Source organism: Sciurus carolinensis, chromosome 3, assembly GCF_902686445.1.
Source record: "Sciurus carolinensis chromosome 3, mSciCar1.2, whole genome shotgun sequence".
In the NCBI taxonomy this organism is placed as follows: Eukaryota; Metazoa; Chordata; class Mammalia; order Rodentia; family Sciuridae; genus Sciurus; species Sciurus carolinensis.
Window position 1 is genome coordinate 30388710 of NC_062215.1, and position 24318 is coordinate 30413027.

A 24318-nucleotide genomic window follows, 5' to 3' on the forward strand; every position below is an offset into this window, starting at 1 on the left:
CTGGCAGCTTCTATTGCCTATAGCAATTATTTAGTAACCTTTCAGAATAATCATTACCTAACAAGGAGAAAGCAAATGTCCCTATTCTATGTTGTTTTCATAGCCAATGGAATAGACGTCTCTGATTGTAGGTTATGAAGCAATGGCTACAGGCACTTCCATCTGCTATCCTCTTTCCCTCCATAACATCATACTCCAGACCAAGAAATAAAAAGATAAAAAGACGATGTGGGAGTGTTACGCAATGGGTGTAATAGACAGAAAAAGGAAATACCGCCATCAGTTAGGTTGATCCCCCTGTGTAGATGCTCTTGCGATCACCTCTCAAAATACCCCCACAGAGAATGCAGAGTAGACACCTAACATCACAGGAAGTGTTTAAGAACCCCAGCTTTCCTGCCTCATGTAGGGGCCCTATGAGTATAGCTTGAAAGAAATAGCTAGACACTAGCTTTTTGTATTACTGATGTCTTTGATGCTAGTGGACCTGTGTGGGTGGGGGAGGAAGTATAGAAGAAAGGTTTGGGCTTTGAAGTTAGCTCTCATTTTGAATATAAGCTCTTCCAACTCATCAGCTATTGACCTTAAGTGCAGTATTTAGTCTCTTTAGTTTTATTGTTTCTTATTTCTTTAATGGCGGTAATAATGCTGTTGGTTACTTGATTAGGAAGTACAGTGACTGTCCATGAGGGATCAGCATATTAGGAGGACCTCTCTTGGGTCAGTGCCATTTCTCTGACTTGTCCAAACTCTGGTCTACCTCCTACCTTTCTGACCTCTCCTAATTACCCTCCACAGAGTCCTCTTCTTCTCCCTGTCCCTGAAGTTTCAGTGTCCCCAGAGACTTTTCTTTGATTTCCTTGCTCTATATTTGTTCCTGGAGAGACCTCAAGATTATCACATCCACATGTCCTGTTAACATTACTCTTACTCTTATTTATTTATTTATTTATTTATTTTGGATACTGGGGGTTGAACCCCGGGGCACTCAATCACTGAGCCACATCCCCAGCCCTATTTTGTATTTTATTTAGAGACAGGGTCTCACTGAGTTGCTTAGTGCCTCACTGTTGCTGAGGCTGGTTTTGAACTCATGATCCTCCTTCCTCAGCCTCCCGAGTCACTGGGATGACAGGCATACACACTGTACCCGGAAGCATTACTCTTCTGAAGTTGCGATACCTACATGAAGCTGAGGCTTGTCATCCAAGCTGTTCTTCATCAGGAGTCCACGGAGGCCTAGCATTCGCTTCTCAGGGCTTCCCTGCTTCAGTGATGACTTCACCTCCTGTCCAGGTGTCTAGGCTAATCGTGCCCTCTCCTCCTCTCCCGGAGCTGATTGGCTGAGACTTGGAATGCTCCCACCTTGTGAATGGCTCTGGAATCCACCCATTCCCTTGTCCGTGATGTGGGTGAGCCCTTGCCAATTCTGGTTCCCCTCTGAACCCACTTCTGCTGAGTGGCCACAGCAGTCATCTGGAGATGAGTCATTCCAGTGAACCCTTGCTGATTTCCTCAGCGGTTTCCACTCCCTCGAGGGTAAAAGCTGGACATCTGAGGCCATCCTTTTTTGCTGTCTGCACTCACACTCCTCTTCTTTTTGCCTCTGAGCTTCAGCTACATCGACTACTCCCAGTTACCTCCCTGGTGCACAGATTCTCTTATGGTGGCTTATGTCTTCATGTATGTTGTCTCCTCTACCTTGATCATTCCTCATGCCTATGCTCGCTTGGCCAATTCAAGACTTGGCCAAGATGCTAATTCCCTGAGAGGCATTTCCTGATGTCCCTGCACTTTCTCCAAAGATCTGGGTTTAGCCGTCAACGTTTGAACACCCACCCTTGGATTCCTGAGCAGAGTTCTTCCATCGCACTTAGCGCCCCACACTCCAGTCAGGTCTTTGCCAACAGGTCTCCTCCTCCAGGCCACGTGTGCCCAGAGCTTAGGTTTCATTTACATGTTTCAGAGCCTAGTCCAGAGCAGGTGCCCAGTCAGAGTTTGCTATGCAAATGGATGTTTTAATCAGTAAGCCTTTGTTAATCATCATCTGTAACAGGACATTGGCTTGACCTTTGCCTGGAAAGATTCTCCATCAAGTTTGAGAATAGATAATTGCTTAAAGGTTACAGAATCACTTAATCTGATATAAGTTCTAGGCTGGCATATACTAGGTAGAAAATGGCGTGGGCATTAAGTTATCAGAGACCATCACCATCACTGAGGTAGTTTGGGAGGAGAAGGGCTTAAATTAGACCTTGATGGGTGTTATAACAAGTAGGGGTGGAGAAGATGTGAACCAAGAGTGCCCAGAGACAAGGCAGACCAATTTGGCCGGAGCTGAGAGTCCATGACAAGAGCAATGTACCTGATTGTAGAGGTCCTTAACTACCAAAGAGTTAGGACCAGGAGGCAATGGGAAGCACTGGTGGAGATGTCCCAGGAAGAATAACCTGGTGTTTCTGTTGGGACATGGCAGAAAGACCAGGTGAGCAGATCTTGCAGCATTCCAAGCCCCCCATGAGATGCCTGTGACAGGGACCTGAAACAAAAGAAATCCTTCACTGAACCCCCAAAACAGTTTCTTGCTAGAGCTGGAAGCAGCCTTTTCTGTGGGCCCAGCCCATTATTTAATGGGTGTGCAAACTGGGGCTCAGGGAATCTCCCCCATGTTCGCATGGAGGGGATTCTTTGGATTCCAGTCCTTGGCTCATTTCTCCATCCTTCCTGAGAGGAAGTGGTTAAAGTTTAAAGCCAGACAATATAGGAGAAACAGATCATTTACAGGCCCAAGGAGACCTGCAGAAGAGCCCCGTGGTCAGCAGGAGGTCGGAGGATGCATTGGTGCAAGCACATTGGCTTAAATGGCAGCAAGACTGGAGGCCGTGACCAACAAGCAGTCTACAGACCAGTTTAGGACTCCCTGTGAACTTTGGTGTAAGAGAGCCAGAGAGCACTGGCCAGGAGCCAAGGCCGGGAGGCTTTGGAAAAGCATGTTTGCTTTTGGGCGCTGACTTGGAAACTCGTACAGGGGAGAATCTGTGTGGATCTCCTGAGAAGCCGCAGACTGCACACACACCTGAATCCTGTTCATCTTCAGCCGGAAATGCAGACTTTGAAACAATCCTGTTTTTCTTCCTCTGTTTTATTTAGTTTGGTTTGGGTGGCAGGAGAGGGGGAAGGGCGTTGCTGGGGAGAGCGTGGGCCCTTTGTTCCGGGTTGGGTCCTGGGTTCACAGTGAATATCCACACAGTGACTTATTTAGTCTCCTGCTTCACTCTGTCCTCTGATTCATAACCCAAAATTTAACATAGCCCAGAAGAGAATAGTTTAATAACCAGCCATGGCAGTACTTCAAAAGCTGCAGGTTTCAAATGACTGAGGCCTGCACATTTTCACCAACTCAGAAGATTAAAGGGACTCTGGGGACCGGGGTGGCGCTGATTCAAATGGTGCCTGCTTGTCCTTGAAAATAGGAGGAGCCACTTTCTGAAAATAGACTTCAGGTATGGGAAAGCACGTGTCCCTGCTTGGGAAGAAGGCACCCCATCTTAGGGGTAAATTGTTGAGTAGCCCAATTTCTCTATAGGTAAAACAGGCCCGTTTGGCCCTGCCCATTTCACAGGGCCACTGGGAAGGCAAAATGAGGCTGTAGGTAGGGGGCATACAGTCCCAATGTTGGTACTGAAAACAGAAGACCCCCCCCCCCTTCAGAGCCTCTCTGTGGAGAGCTGGGGGCCTTGCAGCCACCTGGCATGACACAGCAGGCTCTGCGGAGGGCTCAGGGGAATGTGGGACTTGAGCCTCTGCTCTGTCCCCTCCAGGTGTCTCTGGCTTGCTCTTTAGCATGTGGGGTTGTGCACACAGCTTGGAAAGGCTTCTTTATTACACCCTGTCACCCTGGCAGCCTTGAAGGGGGATGGGATGGGGCTGCCCTAAGAAGGGACAGTGGCTGCACAAAACAGCTGAAGGACTGAGCACCCGCCCGGCCTCTGGCTCTCCGACTCACCCGGCCATTCCCCAGCTTTCACCCCTGCCCATTCCCCACAAGTGCAGAGGAAACCAGGACACAATCTTGTCTCAGCAGAGTTCTAAATGTTGGGGTGGAGTATGGGGCAGAAGGGCAGGGGCGGTGTGCCCGGTGGTGTGTGAGGGGGGTTCCAGGGCCTCTTGTTTCTCATGCATAACCTTCCAAACCACCTCTGGGGACCCCGGGGTTGCAGGGTCTGCAGTAAGCCGCATGCTGGTGTGCAGGACCTCTGGCACTGTGAGTTTCCTTCCGGCCATACTATTCTCTGCACCCTGAGGTGCTTGACAACTAAAGGGAAGGAGGATGCCAGTGTTAAAGCCACAGAGCCACATGTGCCCTATCTCTAGTCACTCCGTATCTGGGGAGAGGTTCTCCACCCAGGGAAGAGCAGCTAGAGGGAGCTCTGTTGTCCTTTCTCCAGGGCAATGGTGGGAGGACCGAAGGGCCACACATGCCCTGCCTGACCTCCCTCCTGTCCTCATTGAACTGACTTCTGACAGGCTGTGAGCGCCTCTGGTCTCACCTCTTAGTGGGTTCAAGGAGGCAGGTTTTGCTGACAGGCCTGGCAAGGAGCAGAATGACAAACACCCTTGGAACAAGAGGCCTTGTTAATCCTGTCCGAGCTCCTGCCAAGTTAGAAGCTGCCGAGTCAAGTCAGGGCCCTTTTGAGTACTGATGCACAACCCCAGGGCAAAGTGCTTGTCCTAGGCACAAGGTCACGCTTAGTGATGTCAGTCAGGCTTTGCTGAGAAAAAGGAAAAAGGGAACCAGGGTGTGACTCAAGGGAGTCTGGGCTGCAGACCTACCAGAGGACCGTCCCCCGTGCTGTCCAAACCTGAGTGGGGAGCTTTGTCTCCTCCGCTTGGAAGGTGAGGGGACAGGGCTCCTCAAGGCCCCAGGCCACAGAGCTCTGTGTGGGCACAGCCCTGATGAATTCTGAGTTCATCTGTGTTTTCCGATGGACTCTGCTGGTTCCACAGGACAGGTCCAAGCGGAGCCTCAGAACAGCCTTCCAGCTGTCTCTTTGCCCAGACCAAAACCAAACATTAATCGGCCTACTAATAACTTAAAGTTATAGATTTAAAACACTCCCTTGAAGTGACCTTTGAAGCCAACTTCCTGTTCACGGAGTGTAGTTGGGGCCTTTCTGCCAGGAATCCTCCCCCGTCCCTTCGTGAGGCATGCTCTCCAGTGCATCCAGGGGCTCCTGACAGATACCGGTGTGTGGAATGTCTCAGAGGCAGAACCCCTGGCCCTGTGGGTTGGCTGTTGCTTTGTCAAATGTGTCCTTGCTCTTGGCACAGCTTGCCATTCAGGGGGAAGAGAGGAGGTCAAAGAAGGGAGTGGGAGCGAGGAACAGAGGATGGGCTGCCTGATTGCCTGCAGCCTCTTGGGGGCTCTTATGCATGATGAGAGGCTGTACCTATGTCTTTGGGGGACCAGCCATTGTCCAGGAACCTGCTGAGCTAGAGAAGAGGGACTTGGAAAGCCCTCGCTTTCTTCCTTTTCTGCCCCTCTGAGGGGGAAGTGAAGTGGGACAGAAAGAGCACGAGTTAGGAGCATCCTGGCTTGAGACAGAGCTCCACCCGACTCCCCTGTTTTCCCACTGTGTGACTTGATGCAGGCGACTTCACATCTCTGAGCCTCCACTGTCTCTCCTAAGATGTCAGTATGATGACCTGGTGTGGAACTGGCTGGTGGTTCAGGAGGCTTGAGTCCAGGTCCTGATGCAGGACTGTCCCTGACTTGCTCTTGAGGCAGGGTTAGGCTTCCTGGCCCCACCCATGGCCTTCGAATGATTTAGACAATTGGAAGGTGAGCCTCTGTTTCTCCCTCTGCTGTTGGGCAACCTCGGGCTAATGAGTCAGCATTTCTGAGCTCTTCTGGAACCATCTGTTTCCATTCCTTTATATCCGCATCTGAAAAATGGGGAGATGAACAGTCCCACCCCTGGAGAGTTGGGAGGATTAAATGAGGTGGTGGATTGGGAGGGCCTGGTGGAAGGAAGGGCTTCACCCCCTAACCCACTAGTACTACTAACTGACTACTCAGAGGGCCGGGAGCCTGCCTCCCGTGGGACTTCATCACATCCACCTTTACAGTAAATGGTAACAGGCTCCCTTCCCGGTGTCAGGCTTGAGCTGGTGTTTCAGCGCCGTGTTTTACCCTTATTTCTGCTGACAGCCTGTTCCTCTTCTGCGAAGAGAGCTGTTGGAGAAGAGCCTTTAAGATCAAAGGCGTCTTTACAGTGGGCCTTCCCGTGTATTTGTTCTGTGGTCCGAGACTGAGCACTGGCCGGGTACCATGTCTGAACGTGGCACAGAGTTGTGCATGTGTGTGTGTGTGTGTGTGTGTGTGTGTGTGTGTGTGTGTGGTTATGGAGTGAGAGAGATTTTTGACTTAAAAATCAGCATATCAACCATATAATGCTCAGGACACTTAGGAGGAAACGTCAAAGTTGTGACAGGTTCCTAGCTGCTGGGTTCAGAAGGACCATTTCCAGTTTAACCTTAGCCTCAGCCTTTTCTATCTGTTCTTTCTCCTTCTTCCTTCCCCTGCCTTCCAGCCTTTCTTTCCTTTGGTGTTCCCTCTCTTTATTCCTTCTTTCACTCCTTCTAGCATTCCTTCTTTGGTTCCTCAGTTCCTTGCTCCCTCTTCCTTTCCTCCCTCTCACTCCCTGCCACCCGGCACACTCTGGCATTGACACATCAAGGGACAACAGCTGCTGTGGCCTCTTGGAGGTGGAGCCTCTAGGCCAGGGCCAGGCGGGTCCCTCAGTTGTATCCCAGGGTAGGTCAGGCAGTCACCTACAGCAGACCATGCACTTTATTCTTCCTTTTCCTCTCTTTTTCTTCCTCTACCCTACTTCCTCCATCTCTTTGGTCCTCCCTCCTCTTCTTCCTTCCTAGGAGTTTGAATGGTCTTCTCTCAGCAGCATCTAGCACAGTCTGCAGGAATGTACATTTGCAAAGTGAAGCCAGATCCATTTTTTTAAACAATTTTTTATCTTCTGATTTTGAAAATGAAGATACTCATTTCTGTTTATTTGAAAAATAAGTGAGGAAAAAAATAAGTGAAAAAATACAGAAAATAGGAAGAAAAGACAGTCCCTGTTAGGATGTTGAGGGTATTTGTGTTTGGTCACTCAGTAACTGGTACTGTCTCCTTCGTGCAGGCTCCATCTAGAAGTTGGGGTTGCAGCAGCAAATAAGACCAAGGTCCCTGTTCCCTGGAGCTTCTAGTGCATGTGGAGGGAGCCTGTCCAGAATGTCAAACAAACAGAAAAAAATCATTGTGGAGGGAGATAAATACTGTAAAGGAAATAAAATGTGTTTGATTGGCAGTAAGTGGGAGGTAGAACAGCAGAGAACTGGAGGAGATGTCATTAGAGTTGGCATCTTCATGATGCAAAAGGACCATGGAGGCAGAGGACAGGAGGAAGAATGTTGTCAGTCCAGAGAATGCTAAGTACCAAGGCCAGGAAGGGTCACACTCGGGCCGTGTGAGGAGCAGAAGAAGGCCACTGTGGAACCTGGAATGTTATCACATGTGCCACAGGAATGCTTTTGAAGGCTTGACTCGGGAAGCAGCCTGCACGGGTCTGCATTTGTAGAATATCTTCTGGCAGCTCTGTAGCACTATAGGGATGTACATGGAAGGAGGGAAGACAGGGGTATGTGGTCAGAGGAGGGATGTGCCGGCTTAGACAAGGGGCGTAGTGTGTATTTTGAAGTCTCTCTGATCATTGTGTCTGTATTTTGCATTTGTTTATATATAGACCATGCACTGAGCACTATCAGGTACTAGGCATTGTGCTAAGCACTTTATGTACATTCATTTCTCACACAACACAGCGAGGCGGGTGTGGTAATCTTCTTTTGCATATGAGGAAACTGCAATGCAAAGATACAAGGGGAAAATCAGTGCTTTCCCCCAAACTGATTTTGTTAGGATTTGGAGGGGCACTTCTTTTTGATTCTTTTATTCATAGATACTCAAGTGTATAATGTACAAGTGGCAGAATCAGAATTCAAGCCCAAGTATGACTCACTTTGCAGCTTAAGTGTACAAATTTCAATTCTGCCATAATGTAAATGTGATTGTAAACATCCCACCATACACTGGAGCTCACAGCTCATGGGTTAGTCATCCATTGCGAAGAGAATGTTTAACAATTACAAAAATTCAAGAGCATCTACAATTAGCGTTCGTTGTTCTCTTGTCTGTAACGACTGTGTCAGTCAGCTGCTCTGACCTTGGCTGGACTCACACATCCAGGGAGAAGGTGATCTAGCTGACCTAGGTTGACTCGCTACACACGTCTTCTTCCTCCAGCAGGCTACGCCAGGCAGCAGGCTACACCAGGCAAGTGTATGGCGGTGACAGACATGCTACAGAGGATTGGCAGAAACTCGTGGAGGTTCTTTAGTTCCAGCGCTGTGACTGACTTTTGGTCACTCCTGCCACATTCTGTTGGCCAGTGCAACAGTGCAGGAGGCCAGTCCAGATTCAAGCGGTAGGGAAATAGGCTCTTCTGAGACTGTAGGATCACACAGGATGGGATGTGGATGAGACCTTGGTCATCAGGACACAGATGCCTTTGCAAAGTGCTCGTCGTATGAGATAAAAAAACTGTTCTCTGCTATCGGAATAGACACCCCTGATCTGGCCTCACAGTACAGAAAGCCTACATCCTCAGGATGTTCTTGTGAGGTTTTTTTATTCTCGATATACATGTGAGCATTCTTTATTGTTTCTGTTGGGCGCTAGTCTCTATGCTAATTGCTAATTGTCTTTTTTGTTTTGGTACCAGAGATTGAACCCATAGGTGCTTAACCACTGAGCCACATCCCCAGCACCCCACCTTTTTTTTTTTTTTTTTTTGTGGTACTGGGGATTGAACCCAGGGCCTTATGCATGCAAGGCAAGCACTCTATCAACTGAGCTATATCCCCAGCCCCATTTTTTGCATTTGTTTTTGTTTTTCACTTTGAGACAGGGTCTCCCTAAGTTGCTTAGGGCCTTGCTAAGTTGCTGAGGCTGACTTTGGACTTGCAATCTTCCTGCCCCAGCCTCCCAAGCCACTGGGATTACAGGTGTGCACCAGTGTGCCCATGGGCTCCTGGCCTTTTAAAGATGTTTTCAGAGGCAGGGACATTTTATGCTGAAGCAACCAGGGTAGGAGCCCTGATGGTGATTTTCTTCTGAAATCTGGGGGCGCCAAGAGGGTAACAGGTGCTATTTCAAACCCATGTTATGACCTTCTGTGGCCCCAGAGATCGTGACAAGCAAATAACCAAACTGATGATGGGGAGGAGGGGAGAGATAGGCAGGAGAGAATGATCTGGCAACAAATTTTGAATCACAGGGATTTCACCCATCAATTCTAAAGGGAAACCTCTGGCCAGAATAAAAACCATTTTCCCTTTTATCAGCCCCTCTTGACAGGATAATATCCAGCCTATTAATGCTAATCAGTGATAAACACTGGACTACGGTATCCATTTTGACGTGACTACTGCAAATCTAATGCTTTGTTTATTCAAATGCCTGAATAAGGAGAACATCAGAAGGGTTGTAATTAGCCTTGAGGATTGAGTAATGAGTAAAACTATAATTTATTACTTTGATGCAGTCATAAATTTAAAAAAACAGAAACAAAAACATCAACCTGAGAAGAGGGAATACAGATTGCGGCTGTCCCCATTCACGGACGACTGTTACCTAATCAGCTAATTGAACATGAGCTACTAAGTTCCTATTGAAGTATGAAAGCAATAGGAACCTCCTATTTTCAGTTGTACTCTTTGGAATTTAGTCCAACCTAGTCAGTGACAGTGTGGAGACCTGCTTTGGGTTTGAAGGTACCTTCTAATCTCTTTCCAGATTTCTTTAAGCTCTTTGTTCCACCCTTTCCTCCAGAAATCCTCCTTAGCCCTTCTGGAAGTGACTTTCATCAAGATGCTTTTAGAAGAAGAAAATAATGTCCGCGAGATTGCAGAGTGTGTATAACTGGGTAGATTTTGTTGGTTTAACTAGGGATATTTCAAATAAAGTCCTGGAAAATACCAAGCTCGAGCTTAACCAAAACAGAAGAAAAACCACATGGTAATCTTAACAGATGCTAAAAAAGCATTTGAGAAAACGTAATACATTATTTCAATATAATAAGGCAGGAGGGGCGGAACTGCCTTAACTTGTCCAACCGTATCTACTAGGATTCTAGAATAAAGCTTCCTGTGAGGCATTTGAAGCATTGTCCATTGAAGTCTGGGGCAAGCAGGAGTCACTAGTCTCAGAGCCTCTTACTCCTCAGAGCCTCTTTCTCCTCATATCTTACAAAGCCTAGCTAATGCAGTGAGATTGAAAATTTTGAAAAGGAAAGTAGGAATTATAAATATTAAGAAGCCACAACTGTCCCTAGAGGTAGATAGTAAGATTATTCACCAAAAAACTAAGAAAAGTTAGAACTGTTGGAACTATTAGATCTAATAACCGAATCAAGTGACTGGACATAAGCCCAGCCTCTTAAAACCAGTAGCTTCTTATATACTTAATAGCCAATTAGGAAATAAGGGTATTTACACCAGTAACAACTCTATAAAATGTTTTAGGGATAAACCTAACAAAAAAATGTGAAAAGTTAAAATGAAGAAAATAAAAAACAGAACTGATAAATGAAAAAAAAGAAGACCCAAAGTATAAAAATGAAGAACATACTGGGAGTATATTTGATGTTTTTAAAGATAGTTGTCCCCAAATTAACCTGTGGCTCTCTTGCAACCTTAATTCAAAAAGCTGAATAATAACTTTAAATATAACTTAGCAAATATATTCTGAAACTTTCTCTGATAAGTAGATGATGATACATAACAAGGGAGGTAGGCAAGAATGGAGACAAGATGAATTGTATACAGGAAAATGAGGAGTGGGAGGCGGTGGGGGGAAGGAAAGATAATAGAATGAGACCAACATCATTACCCTATGTACATGTATGATTACACAAATGGTGTGACTCTACTTCATGTACAACCAGAGAAACAAAAGTTATACCCCATTTGTGTACAATGAGTAGAAATAAAAAAAGAAAAAAAAACTTACTAGAAGTGTGTGTGTGTGTGTGTATGTATGTATATATGTCTGTCTGTCTGTCTGTATGTATGTATGTATGTATCTATCTATCTATCTATCCATCTATCTATACCTAAAGGCATTTCCTAAAATGGACAATGAAGAAGGCAGAACTTACCTCGTCAAATATCAGACCTTGTTAATATCATTATCATAGGAAGTTTGGAAAACATTAAGTAACTGATGTTCCTTGCTTGTGCTATACACCAAAATAAATTCCAGGTGACTTAAAACTCTAATAATATAAGCCAGGTACAGGTGTAGTATACAAAAGTATAGCACTATATACAGACAGACACGTGTATGTATGTGTATAAAATATGATTTGGGGATAGAGAAAGTAGGAGTTAGAAGTCACAAAAGATTTCAATGTAGTAATACATTTTGATGTAGAATCTCCCAATAGTGAAAAACCCATCTGCAAAGTTAGAACACAAAAAACAACATGAGAGAAAATATTTGTTATAGTTGAAACAGACGAGAAGATTATATCCATAGTCTATAAAATTATTCTTAAAAATGAATAAACAAGACCCAATTAAAAAGTGGCAAAAAACATGAAGAAACAGCAGACTGTGAAGGAGTAAATACCCAATAACCCTGCGAGATGGTCAGTGTCACTGTTAACCAGAGAAATTAAAACTAATAGATACTTGTGCATATCCGATTTGGAACATTTTAAAAATTAATACTTAGGGGTAGGAAGAGTGTACTCTCCTATGTTGGTGCAAGAATAAGTAGGTATGACGTTTTTGGAGCACAATGGGGCAGTGCATTTAGAAATGTAAAAAATATACATGCCTTTTGTGTGAGCAGTCTCACTTCTAGGAATCTCTACTATAATAATATATACTTTAAAAATCCATCAGTTGGGGAATGATTAGATCAAGTTTTATGTCCAAACTATGGAATTCTGCTCATCCTTGAAAAAGAGCAAGGTAATTGATTTGTACTGCTGTGGGAACTTGCATTTGGTAGGTTGGTATATTGAAAAAGAACTGTAAGATGTGTGGATAGTATAATCCTACTTGGCTTAAACCACTCATGTTTAAAAACCAAGGTTCACACCAAGTGGTTGAGGGTGGTCACCTCTGAGAAGAGACATGACAGGAACTGGGAGACAGGAGACTAGAAAGATCTGGGACTTTGGTTTTCTTGATTCATTTCGGTGCTTGAAATTTTGCAGGGAACGTTTTTGAGAATATAAAAAGTTAATGTAATGATACATTCTTAAACCTACGGTTTTTATATATGAAAATGCTTTAAATCCACAAAAGTGTCAGAAACAATTAACAAAAGTTCCTCTCCCTGCATCTCAATGACACTATTCACATTTTGGAATAAAGGGGGAAAATGAGTCCAACAGAATTAATTCCACAGAAAATAGGGACAAATAAGATGGCAGGAGAGTCTCTGAGGGGAGAAAAAGACCTTGGCTTTGTTTCGTGGCCCTTTGCCATCTGCCATTTGCTACTGGGGAAGCCGTTTACCTAGACTGTGGTCCAGTCAGGTCTTCTCCATTCTGCATGCAGGGCTGACCTGCTTCCCCTGGAGGAAAGGGCTAGAAAGAAAGAATGCGAAGAAGGAATTACCTGAGTGGGAAAAGTGCTGGTTAGAATGACCACAAATGACTGTCAGAGTCTAGCATCTCAGAAGAGCACCAAAAACCGAGGAATGCTCTTTGTGAAAGCTGAACATTGAATTGGTGCCATGGGGAGGAACTGGGTGGAGATAAAATGTGACCACGTGGTGTGTGGTGTGTGTGTGTGTGTGTGTGTGTGTGTGTGTGTGTGTAAAGCTTAAGAATACTTAATATAACCTAAAAATACTATACTGAAGTATTAAGGAGGAACTTGAAATCACTTGGAGAATTGGATTTGGGAAGAATTAACAGATCCTTTGAGAAGGTAGGGGAAGGAAGGGTGCACCTGCCTGTGGGGGGTTGTAGTGAGGGAGTGTTGGGTAGTTTTATTGTTAAGCTCAAAGAGAGTTTTTAAAGGAGAATAAAACCCCTGTTTGACTGAGATGTGGTTCATTTTCTGAGGCAATGTCAAGCAGCACAAGAGCAAATCTGGCTTGACACCATCCAGCACAGAACCCAGCAGTCTCCAGAAGCTGGAGCGGAGCTGCAGCTTGGCTAATGAGAAATCCCCACCCCCTGCCAAAGCCTCAAGGCCCATCTCTTCCTCTTTGGCAAGCCGGCTACAAATAGCTCAAAGCAGAGTAGGGACCTGAAAGGTCACCCAGAGCACTCATTTTGCAAGCTTCCCACCAAGCCCTTCCAAAAAACAGACAAGCACGGTTTCACAGTTTTGCTAGAATCCAAGCCAATGGCTTCATGCTCCAACCTGGGGTAGCTTTTAATGAAACCTGAAGGATATTTCACACATTGAACTACCATTGGCAGTGAGGACGAAGAGGAGATGAGCCAAACAGCCAAGCTGTGTCCTCTCATTTATTTTCTGGGCGTGAAAGAAGCAATTGTAAAATTCAGGTGAAACTAGAAGTTAAGATTCAGAGCTCCCAGCATAAACATTTTGGTCTGTGATTAAGTTCACTTTCACCAGTAAGACATCTTCAAAAACACAATAAGCCCATTGTTCTGGGGATGTTTGTGCATTTCAGTGGTTTAGCCTGTAGAACCATCGAGTGGAGGTTAGATCGTCTCCATTGTGTCCCCTCTAATTTGTTAAGTATGTTTGAACTTGCCCGCTTCCCGCCGTCTCCACTGCCACGATTAATGTGTGCGTGCTTTATGGCGGCAGGTTGGTCTCTGATCTGTCTCCAGTGCTGCCCGCTTCAGTTCCTTCACTACACTGCTTGAGTCTGCTCCCCAAACTGCAGCTCTCTTTACTACCCAGAATTCTCCAGTGACATTCAGGCCCTTCTATAATGTCCTCACTGCCCACCTTGCTGGTGGCCACATCTCTTGCATACATGCCCTCCCTGCTCCATCTCTTCTTCGCGGAGACCATTCGCAGTTCCTCCAAAAAAATGCAAACCTCTGTCTTGTCTTTGTTCCTGAAAGATCTTATTTCGCCAGTCGCTGTCACAAGATGCAGCTATGCCAAGTCTCATCTCCACAATGCACTCCCCAATCCCCATGGCGACACTTTACCATCTCCCACACGCCAGAAGCACAGGAAACTTATGTCCATCTCAGCACCTACACTCTGTCTTAACTGGTTAATTACTGGTCTGTCCTCAGAACTCACCTGGAAAATACCTTTCAGATGAACACCACACTGTCCTGTCGACTGCAGCCTGCAGCCCATCTAACACAACCTTGGTGCTACGTGAATGTGCAATAGGAAAGAAAGAATGTTTTTTGCACTGAGTTTCTCCCTGTCTAATGTGTGAACATGTACTTGTGTGTCTTCATTTTTGCCTGATGTGACATGAGTGAAGTCTACATTTATCCTGCTGTGTTCTCAGAAACATGGTGAAGATGAGTAAGACAAATGACTCCAGGGTCATGTATCAATTGGATACATGAGTGACTCTTGTCACTCATCCTGGTGTATCATAAGTAGCAGTCTGCTGGGTCTACCTGCAGTGTTCATGAATTTAAACTCCCATGTTGTTGCAGGTCAGCTGTTGCCAGCAAACCGCAATACGCCAAGTCCCATCGATCCTGACACCATCCAGGTCCCGGTGGGTTATGAGCCAGACCCGGCAGATCTTGCCCTCTCCAGCATCCCTGGCCAGGAAATGTTTGATCCTCGCAAACGCAAGTTCTCTGAGGAAGAACTGAAGCCACAGCCCATGATTAAGAAAGCTCGCAAAGTCTTCATCCCTGATGATCTGAAGGTAAATTGGAACTGGTAATCAGGCTTTGGGCAAATGGAAAGTGGGACTGAGAGGCAAATACCAAGGGGTGACCCCCAAGAAGCTCATATAAGCTAATGAACGAAGAGCTCTGGGTTTCTGATCTGGTTTCTTGGCTTGTAGCTTCTTGGCCTACTGCTTCCTCTCTGGGTGTCTTCTGAAAGATGATTTCATGTCTGGACACTGTACAGAAATAAGGGGAAACAGTAAAATGTCAGAGTGATGTTAAGTCTAGGAAGGAAAGACACTTGCTACCATCTGCACAGAAAACCATGAAATAACCCAGGGTTGGAAAGAGAAAGAAAATCCCTTGGGAAGGGTAGCAAGACCTCAGAGTCCTCCAACCATTGCCCTTTGGGGAATTTGTGGATAGCCACTACCACTTCCCAGAAGGCATTGCAGATTAACAGCCAGAGATAGAACCTCCCTTCCCATTGCCAACCTGGTGTGACCAGGGTGTGTAATGTGAATGAAGTTGATAGAGAGACTCCTTCATACACTATTTACATGTCACCTTCACTTTGAGTTGCAAGGGGTGATCACTTGAGCATCTCAACCAAAGGCTAATTCTGGATTGGGTTTCTTTGATATCTTGAATGGGACACGTTATTTGTAAGGGGAAGTCGATTTACCTTAGGAAGTCAAATACAACTTGAAACAAAATCGATCTCACACATTTAGCAATACTTTAGGATGAGAATTCTTTCCAAAATCATGCCAACATGGAACCGTTTTTAATTAGCCATTTCATAGAACTTTTTTGTATTTAGTCTTCTTTCCAATCCTAAGGACAATGGAGATATGATTGTACATAGTCAAGGCTCTGGAACCATGCTTAATTAGTAACTTTCTAACATCTGATTCCCATTTCTCAAACCTAAATGTGGCTCATGTGTAGCCTCTCCTGGTCTGGGAAAATGGAAGTTTGGATGTTGTCTGATGTACACCAGTTCCTACTACTTTTCGTATCTAGGATGAACACAGTAAGAAGTACCCAGCAGATCTAAATCACTGCTGTCATCCACATATCTGAGATTACCTTAACTGCTGCAGAATGGGAAAATGTCGAGGATGAAGGGGACCTTAGAGATCTATTAGTCCAGAGTTAGCAATTTGCAGTTGAAGAAATGGAGAAGCATAAAGGGGAACTGAGGTTAACTCTACTTTTAGAGTAAGGCCAGCTCCCAGGTTGTCTCATTTCCAGAAAGGTCACCGCAGCATGTTAGCCTGACAAAGGCTACAGCAAGGGCCCTTGGGTGACAAAGCAAAATATGTCACCGTGAAAGTCAAAAAAGGAAAGTGTGTGCTAAAAAGTCAGAAAATCTAAACTAGTCAGGCACTGATAGACTGGATGAGGTAAGACCAGGTGCCATGGGATTAGATCCAGGACAAGTTGGCACCCTCTCTCAGTTGGATGCCTGTATGGTTCTTAGTGATCTGATTGATTTGAGGTGTATTTCAGAGTCTCATATCTTATCCTAAACCAGGGAGCCCGTTCAGTGTGGATCTTCTCTTGATTGGAGGACAGTTTGAAAGGATGCTGCTTAATACTTGCTAGAACTTCCACCCAGACTTTCACAGAGTCTCCAAATTTACATGTTCAAAGCAAAGAGCAAGATTCTTTAATAATCCAGGTAACCTTAGCAACTAAGAGGCCATGTGAAACTGTACTGGAATTATACATATTACAGCTGTCATGGTCCAGCCTGAACTGTTCATGACCTGGTCATGGGCAGGAACATGCTCTTGCCATGTGCCCTTGGGTTTTTGGGTTTTTTTTTTTGTTTGCTTTTTTGTTTTTCCAGTTGTGGATGAAGCCTGAAGCCACAAACCAAGCACTGGTGTGACGCAGGAAGAATTGTAACATATTCTCCCTCCAGCACAGAGGACTGAGCTGGGTGGGTGGGAAGGTGTTCATAGCACCAGCACTGGATGATGAGTGGTGAAGGATGCCCACCAACACTGTTCTTCCCTACTCCTCATTTCCTGTTTTTCTTCTCTTGAGCCATTCATTTGGGTTAGCATGAACTCCCTGGGAGAATTAAGGGATGACATACTGGTATTTCTAATTTCTAAATTTCTGAAAAATCAGTTTATTCATCTTAATTTCTTAATATTTTAAGGGCCCATTCATTTACCTGACAAATATTTTTCAACTGCTAGTGTGTGCCAAACCCTGTATCAGGGTGGGGATACCAAGGTGAGCCAATACTGACATTGTTCCTCACCTCATGAAATTTCTAGTCTGCTACAAAAAAAGAATGCCAACCTGTGAGAAGGATCATGGATGTGCAGGTCTTTGCTGGTACGAACAACTGAGTATCCAAATGGCATCAGCCTCAAGGAGGTTGGAAGAAGGGGTTGTCATGCCAGGTTATCGGCCCCACTCAAGACCCTACTTTCCCCTCTCACAACCACTCTGTAATGACAAAGCGGAGTGAGCTGGTTTTTCCAGGCTGGGATGCTTGGTCTTTGTCATTCCTACCTTCTGCATCCGTTGTTCTACCCCTGTTCCAAGCTCCCCTCCCAGAGACATTTACTCTTCCTTTGCTAGCTCATCTACATGTGTGGACAGGTGAGGCTAGAAATGAAAGCACTTTAGAAGAGCCCTATGTAGAGGCAGAGAAGCTGGTTGTTACCCTGAGCTCAGCAGGTAACTCCCTGTGACCTGGTAGGTTTGTCACAGACCAGCAAGTCCATGGCCTATGGCAGTACCTTCCCCCATCCCTCTCTTGCCACACAGATTCTAGGGGCTTGTCCTACCCTCACTCACCCCCTGAGCTCCTGTTCCCTGTGTCTAGGTTCTGATCCATCCTGAGTCAGCTCCTCTTCGGAATGTTCTTGGAAGCTGCACTCCCAGGCACGTTGACCAGTGTGGTTACCAACACTTCTAAGTGGTTGGAACAGGGTCCTATATCCAAGTGACACAAACAACCTCCATCAGAACTGGAGGCTCACTGTGGCAAATATGCTTTGAGCCTCCCACCCCTGTGATGTTACTAGCTCTCCTGCCTCTTCCCAGCCTCTCTCCCTTTCTTCCATCTCCTCCAACTCCCTTCCAGAAGCACAACTAACAGATTCTACCAGCAACCTTAGCACACCTGCCCAAGTTTGCTCTTTGGGTATCCTTCAGTGGGCAGCCTCCTCCCTAAGAAGAATTCTGGTACCAGCTATCATGAAGATAATGTTTTCATCCTATTACATATTATTATGAAATGTATGAAAGCTAGGGGTGCTTTATAAGTAAGATGACAGTGCTGGCTGGTGATCAGTAGACAGGACACACTTTCCCTCTCACTCTGCATAGTGTGAATGTCTACTGAGGGGGCAGGTAGATCTGGGGAAAGACGACTGATCTTGGACTTCCCTGGCAGCCTTGGTCCCAACTGTGATGACCTCCTCCAATGCCAGCTGTCCCTTGGGATCCAGGGGTAGGGTAAGGACTGACCTCCTCACCCACATATTCTGAGTGGCATGCACAGGTAGGACAGAGGGGTTTTGCTATTGCAAATGGTTAAGAAAAATCAGTTGCAAAATTGATCAGGTGGCACCATCAATGAATTAGGAAGGTCTCAGAGAAGATTCACAGTTCTTAGTCTTCCTCAGAAGCTTTTCCTTTTTTTGTTGGGGGAAAAGGAGAGTCTGTTTTCACATTGACCAGCTAAATTTTACCCAGGGCATCTGGGGCCTAAAATACAGCTACACAGGAAATTAAAGTAAGTTATTTAAATGTTAGCCACTGATATGAGTACCTCGGTTAATGGCAGGACAAAGGACTTTTTAAAAAATTTTCCATTTTCAGCCACCAAAGTCTACATGCCCATTATATAATATTCTTATAGTTCAGAAAGACATAAAAAGTGAAAGATTCTACCTCTCTCCTTTGCCTTTCTCTACAGTCACTTTTTAGTGGTACCACTTTTATAGCTTGGTATAAATCCTTCTAATCCTCTTTCTATGAATATATTATGTTACAATTTTTTAATCAAGCCAGGATGAAATCATACATATTTATCAGCAGGTTGTCATTGGTTCCACCCACACTGGAGTATATCATGAACGTCTTCTCAGTTCAGCTGGATCATTATTTTTAATAGCTATAGAGTATCCCTGTGACTATCATAATGTAGTAAATCTCCTACAGATAATTAGTTTTTCCCATTTTTCCCTTTACAAACAATGCTGCAGTAACAATTCTGGACTCGTGTCTCTGTGCACACACATGGACATTCCAGCAGGATGAAATTCTAGAAGTGGAATTGCTAGATCAATAGTATATGCATGGCAACAGTTAAGAGATGTTGCTAAAGTGCCTTCCAAAAATATTACACCAATTTACCGCAAAAAAGCATATGAGTACCCATGGAAGAAAAGAAGGTTCCTAAAGACTTCAGCCAAGACAGTAAAGAATTTTGGAATGCAGTTTAGGGTGAGAGGCAAGTCATTTGCTTTCATTCCAGCTCTGATGTCTACCTCATTGAGCACATGATCTGTTGGGCAAAGAGAATAGGAACCTGTTGTGACAAGTTGGTCCTTGATCCAGGAAGGAAGCCATGGCCCACGGACCCTTCTCTCAGATGTGCAGAAACTGCAGAGGAAGGAGACACAAGTTAAGAACCTGGGCTGGTGTCTCAGCACGACCTGAGAGGCTGCCAGCACCCTGGTTGACACTCCGCATTGCTGAAATCTAATATCTTGTTTCTTTTTTCCTTCTGTAACTAATGAGCAGGATGACAAATACTGGGCAAGGCGCAGAAAGAACAACATGGCGGCCAAGCGCTCCCGCGATGCCCGGCGGCTGAAGGAGAACCAGATTGCCATCCGGGCTTCGTTCCTTGAGAAGGAGAACTCGGCCCTCCGCCAGGAGGTGGCTGACTTGAGGAAGGAGCTGGGCAAATGCAAGAACATACTTGCCAAGTACGAGGCCAGGCACGGGCCCCTGTAGGCTGGCATTTTTGTGGGCTGGCTTTTGAATAGATGGACAGCTTGTTTCCTGTCTGATAGCACCACACCCAAACCAACCTTTCTGACATCAGCACTTTACCAGAGGCATAAACACAACTGACTCACATTTTGGTGTGCATCTGTGTGTGTGTGTGTGTGTGTGTGTGTGTGTGTGTGCGCGCGCGTGTGTGTGCGCGCGCGCGCGCGTTTGGGAGTATGGGCGTACGTATGCTTGTGCTCATGTGTGTGGTCAACTGTGTGTGTGTGTGTGTTCCTTTGCACTTGCCATTTTCAGATGGCCCTCTCATCGTCTTTTAGTTTGAACAAAGAAAGGTGCCATGTTTTGACTAGACTTTGGAGACCTCTTGTGGGTTTCCCTCCCCATCCTTTTCCACTGCCGCCCTTGCCTCCTTGCTTCATGTTCCAGCTTACCTGCTCTTCCGGGACTTCACTGGGATTCACTAAGAAGGGCCCTGGTCAAATCGTGGATCTCAGTTCTCAAGAGTCCACACTCTTGTTTTTGTTTAATCCATAAGTTGCCATGCTACCATGGTGCACACAGTCACTTAGCACTACACACGCAGCTCTAGTCCTTTATAGGTTGCTTTCATTTTTTTTTATTTTTTCAGTTTTGGTGGTAATTGTCTTCAAAATTTAAAGTGCTGTTTAGATTTGTTAGATCCCATATTTACTTCCTGCTATTTACTAAGTTTCCTTTTAATTCTACCAGCCCCAGATAAGTAAGAGTACTATTATAGAACACAGAGTGTGTTTTTGCACTGTCTGTACCTAAAGCAATAATCCTATTGTACGCTAGAGCATGCTGCCTGAGTATTACTAGTGGACGTAGGATATTTTTCCCTACCTAAGATTTTCACTGTCTTTTAAAAAACAGAAATTAAAATAATGCATTTGAGCATGACCAGAACATCCCCAGGATAGGGAAGCAGAGGGTAATGGGGAGGTCTAAAAATGAGGGGTAGATGGATCAGTACATGAGCCAAAAATGCATCTTGGAATAGCCTGTGGCATTGACATTTAGTTTCATTGTCTCCCTTCCCCCACGCCCACCCCACTCCCACTTTTCTAGTTAACTTTTTCCATATCCCTGTTGATATTCAAAACAATTCAAGTACTTAAGATTCAGTTTTCCCATTTTTTTTTTTTTTTGGTAATATACATATTTTTGTGAATTCTCTTTTGCTGTTTTTTTTTTTTTTTAAATCAGTTGATTCAGTTAATAAGTTCATGTTTTGTAAGACCCTCTATCCTCACGGTATCATTTTTTAATGCCTCATCAATTCAGGATTCTGGAGCTTCTGTTTCTTATTCTCTGTTTGCTTTTGAACGTATGTGCTCTTATAAAGTGGACTTCTGAAAAATGAATGTAAAAGACACTGGCGTATCTCAGAAGGGGATGGTGTTGCAAACTGTGGTTCATCCAATCGATTTAAATGTTTACTACAGACCAAAAGGAGAGATTATTAAATTGTTTAATGTTTATACAGAGTAATTATAGGAAGTTCTTTTTTTTGTACAGTATTTTTCAGATATAAATACTGACAATGTATTTTGGAAGACATATATTATATATAGAAAAGAGAAAAGTATTCCATGTTTTAAAATTATATAGCAAAGATATATATTCACCGATGCTGTACAGAGAAGAAGCGCTTTGGGGTTTTTGAAGTCTTTAATATTTTAAGCCTATTATTGACACATCAGCATGTTTTCTGCTTTAAATTAAAATTTTATGACAGAATCGAGGTGCAGCGTGACGAATCCTGCTCCGATGCTTTCTTGTTTCTTATTAGGTCTCAGAAAGAAGTCAGTTAACATCACCCAAAAGCACAAAATGGATTTTAGTCAAATATTTATTGGATGATACAGTGTTTTTTAGGAAAAGCATCTGCCACAAAAATGTTCACTTCAAAATTCTGAATTCCTGGAATGGAGCATTTGCTGACGGTGCCCCAAACGATCTTGTTCTCCTCTTCTGGCCTATGCATCTCATGCAGTGTAAGATTGACATCCGTGCTATGTGTATGGCTTGTAATCGGATAGATGTTTTGACTTTAACGATGATTGTCCTTCTGTTTCACTAAGTTGTATAATGTCAAGAGATTCTGCTGTTATTGCAAAGAAACATTTTGTGCTAGATTAAAATCCCCTTCCATCAACGGGAGCTTTCTAGTGTCCTGCCTCCAAGGTATCTTAATTCTTTAACTATCTGGTGGTCTCCTTCTCTGTGCATCAGGACTGCTTCTCTCCAGTTGTGTCACAGATTTGGGAAATGTGGCCAGTAGGATATTTCTACTGGGTACCCATTTTGTTCCAAACCACAGAGCATGGCAGGGGGTGGGGGAGTCTTGGAACTAAAATACATTATTTAGGAAAATTACTAATAATAACCAACAAAATCTTTGGCAATCTTAAGTATTACTGAGTAAAGAAACTCAGTAAGAGCCACAAGTGAACACAGAATTGACCTTTTTACATATGAAGAGGCTAACTGCAGACTTCTTAAATGAGAGCCAACATTAAAGACAGACAAGTTACACCTTTAAGTGCAGAAGCTGAAGGGCTGTGCTGTGGATCGTCTGCTGAAAAAAATGTTTGCACACTGGTCTTTCTTGGAATTAGATTGTTTGTATCAAATGAGCATCACAGATGTTTTCTGCAGAAGAAATAAAATAATCATATCAAAATGTATTCTTCTTTTGGGCCAGGAGAGGTTTCAGACACCTACCTCGTCTTAAAACATTAAACATTTTGGAGTCTGTACAGGTGCCTTATATGCAGGTCATTGTCAACAAACACACACACACACACACACACACACACACACACACACTCCTGGATTGGCTGCCTGTCTGTCCAGGGCAATTAACTAGTAAGTAAGACAGTCTTTGCTAAATGGAGTGGGAAGCCACAGTCTGACTATGAGTGACTTGGATCCAGGGTCAAATGAGCACTTGCAGATTGCAGCTACTATGAGAGTTCCTGTTGTCATTTTTCACCTTTTCATCCTAAGCATCTTTCAGAGATTAATGACTTGGCCATTAAAAATGAATACAAGTCACATCACGCCAACATCATTTAGATGCAATTTGGGATGAGTGGCTCAGAACTTCCTGATAAGGTCACCTCATTGTTTCTTTTGATTAGATTTTCCAAAAAAAGGCAAAGAAATAATCAGCCTATCTCTGCTCGCTACCTTGAGAATGTGGTCACTTTGGACCATTCAGAAATCCCATGAGGTAAGGTTGTGCTAGGCTGCTTGGTCTAACTACACAGGTTTCCTTTGAGTCATCCCTCCAAGCAGGACCTTTTGTTTGAAGAGAAGGAGAATATGGATGGGATTCTGGCATTGGGTGAATGAGAAGCTGTATAAGAACCCAGAGGTTCCTTCTAACCCTCTGGTTGTGTCTGGGAACTCATAATTCTACATGTACATTCAGAAAGTCTAGAGTCAGAAGAATCCAGGAGAATTTTAAGCGGCACCCTCCGCCTTACCCCAGGGTGAAACAACAGACCTTCTGTAAAATGCAAAGTTGACTTTGGATTTTCTAGTACTTCACCTAATTTTCCCCTTATGTTCCTTTTAGGAAAATTCACACTCTATCAGTTAATTAGTGAGATGCCAAAACAGCAGCCTGCTTGGCACACTGGGCTCAGTCACCCCTGCAGGTGACTGAGATGTGTTGTGCCCTCCATGTGGTGGACACCTTCTGGACTCAACATGCCCACTTCCTGCTGAGGGCTCCTAGGCACTCCCCACTGGTGAGACCAGTTCTCCTGTGGATGTTGGCTAAAATTAATGTTTCTAAAAATGAGCAAAACTTTATCTTAGGTCCTGATGAATTGGATTTAGCAACCAAATCCAGTGCATTTTGCAGGAGACCAGGTGTATACAGGGGAGTGTGTGTGTGTGCATGTGTGTATACATAAGTCAAGATGTAAAATCTTTCATTTTTGAGCACCTTACCAAATGACAATTACCCATTATCTTTTTGGCAACACCACAAAGATCGCATCTGTTAAACAGGTACAAGTTAACATGAGGTTAGTTTAATTGTACACCAGGATATTGGTGGTATTTATGCTGTTTAGTCCAAACCTTTATCTGTCTGTTATTCTTAATGTTTAATAAACTTTGAATTTTTCCTTTCTTTCATGTATTTTTGTTAACAGTTGGCCCAGCAATTGGTTCTGTTTGCACCTCCATAACCAAGAGACCATTTACAGAGACTAATTACATAGATGATAAAATGATAATACCATATAATTAGTAAGAAATTAACATTTATTGGGTAATTATGAACCAGAGGCTGTTCTACACACATGAAATATTTTATTTACTCCCATATCAACTCTATGAAGTAGGG

General features: G+C 44.3%; 1 protein-coding gene across 3 annotated transcripts in view; it reads left to right on the plus strand.

Annotated features, from left to right (window-relative positions):
• Window positions 1-24102, plus strand: part of Hlf (HLF transcription factor, PAR bZIP family member) — a 53712-nt gene extending 29610 nt beyond the window's left edge. For 2 of the 3 annotated variants that reach the window (XM_047544985.1, XM_047544984.1), the window contains 2 exons: window positions 14748-14968; window positions 19713-24102. In XM_047544985.1, coding sequence (XP_047400941.1) covers window positions 14748-14968; window positions 19713-19931 — 440 coding nt within the window. In that variant the 3' untranslated portion in view covers window positions 19932-24102. The remainder of the gene's footprint in view (window positions 1-14747; window positions 14969-19712) is intronic. The other variant, XM_047544986.1, reaches the window with a different exon arrangement.
• Window positions 24103-24318: the final 216 nt, after the last annotated feature.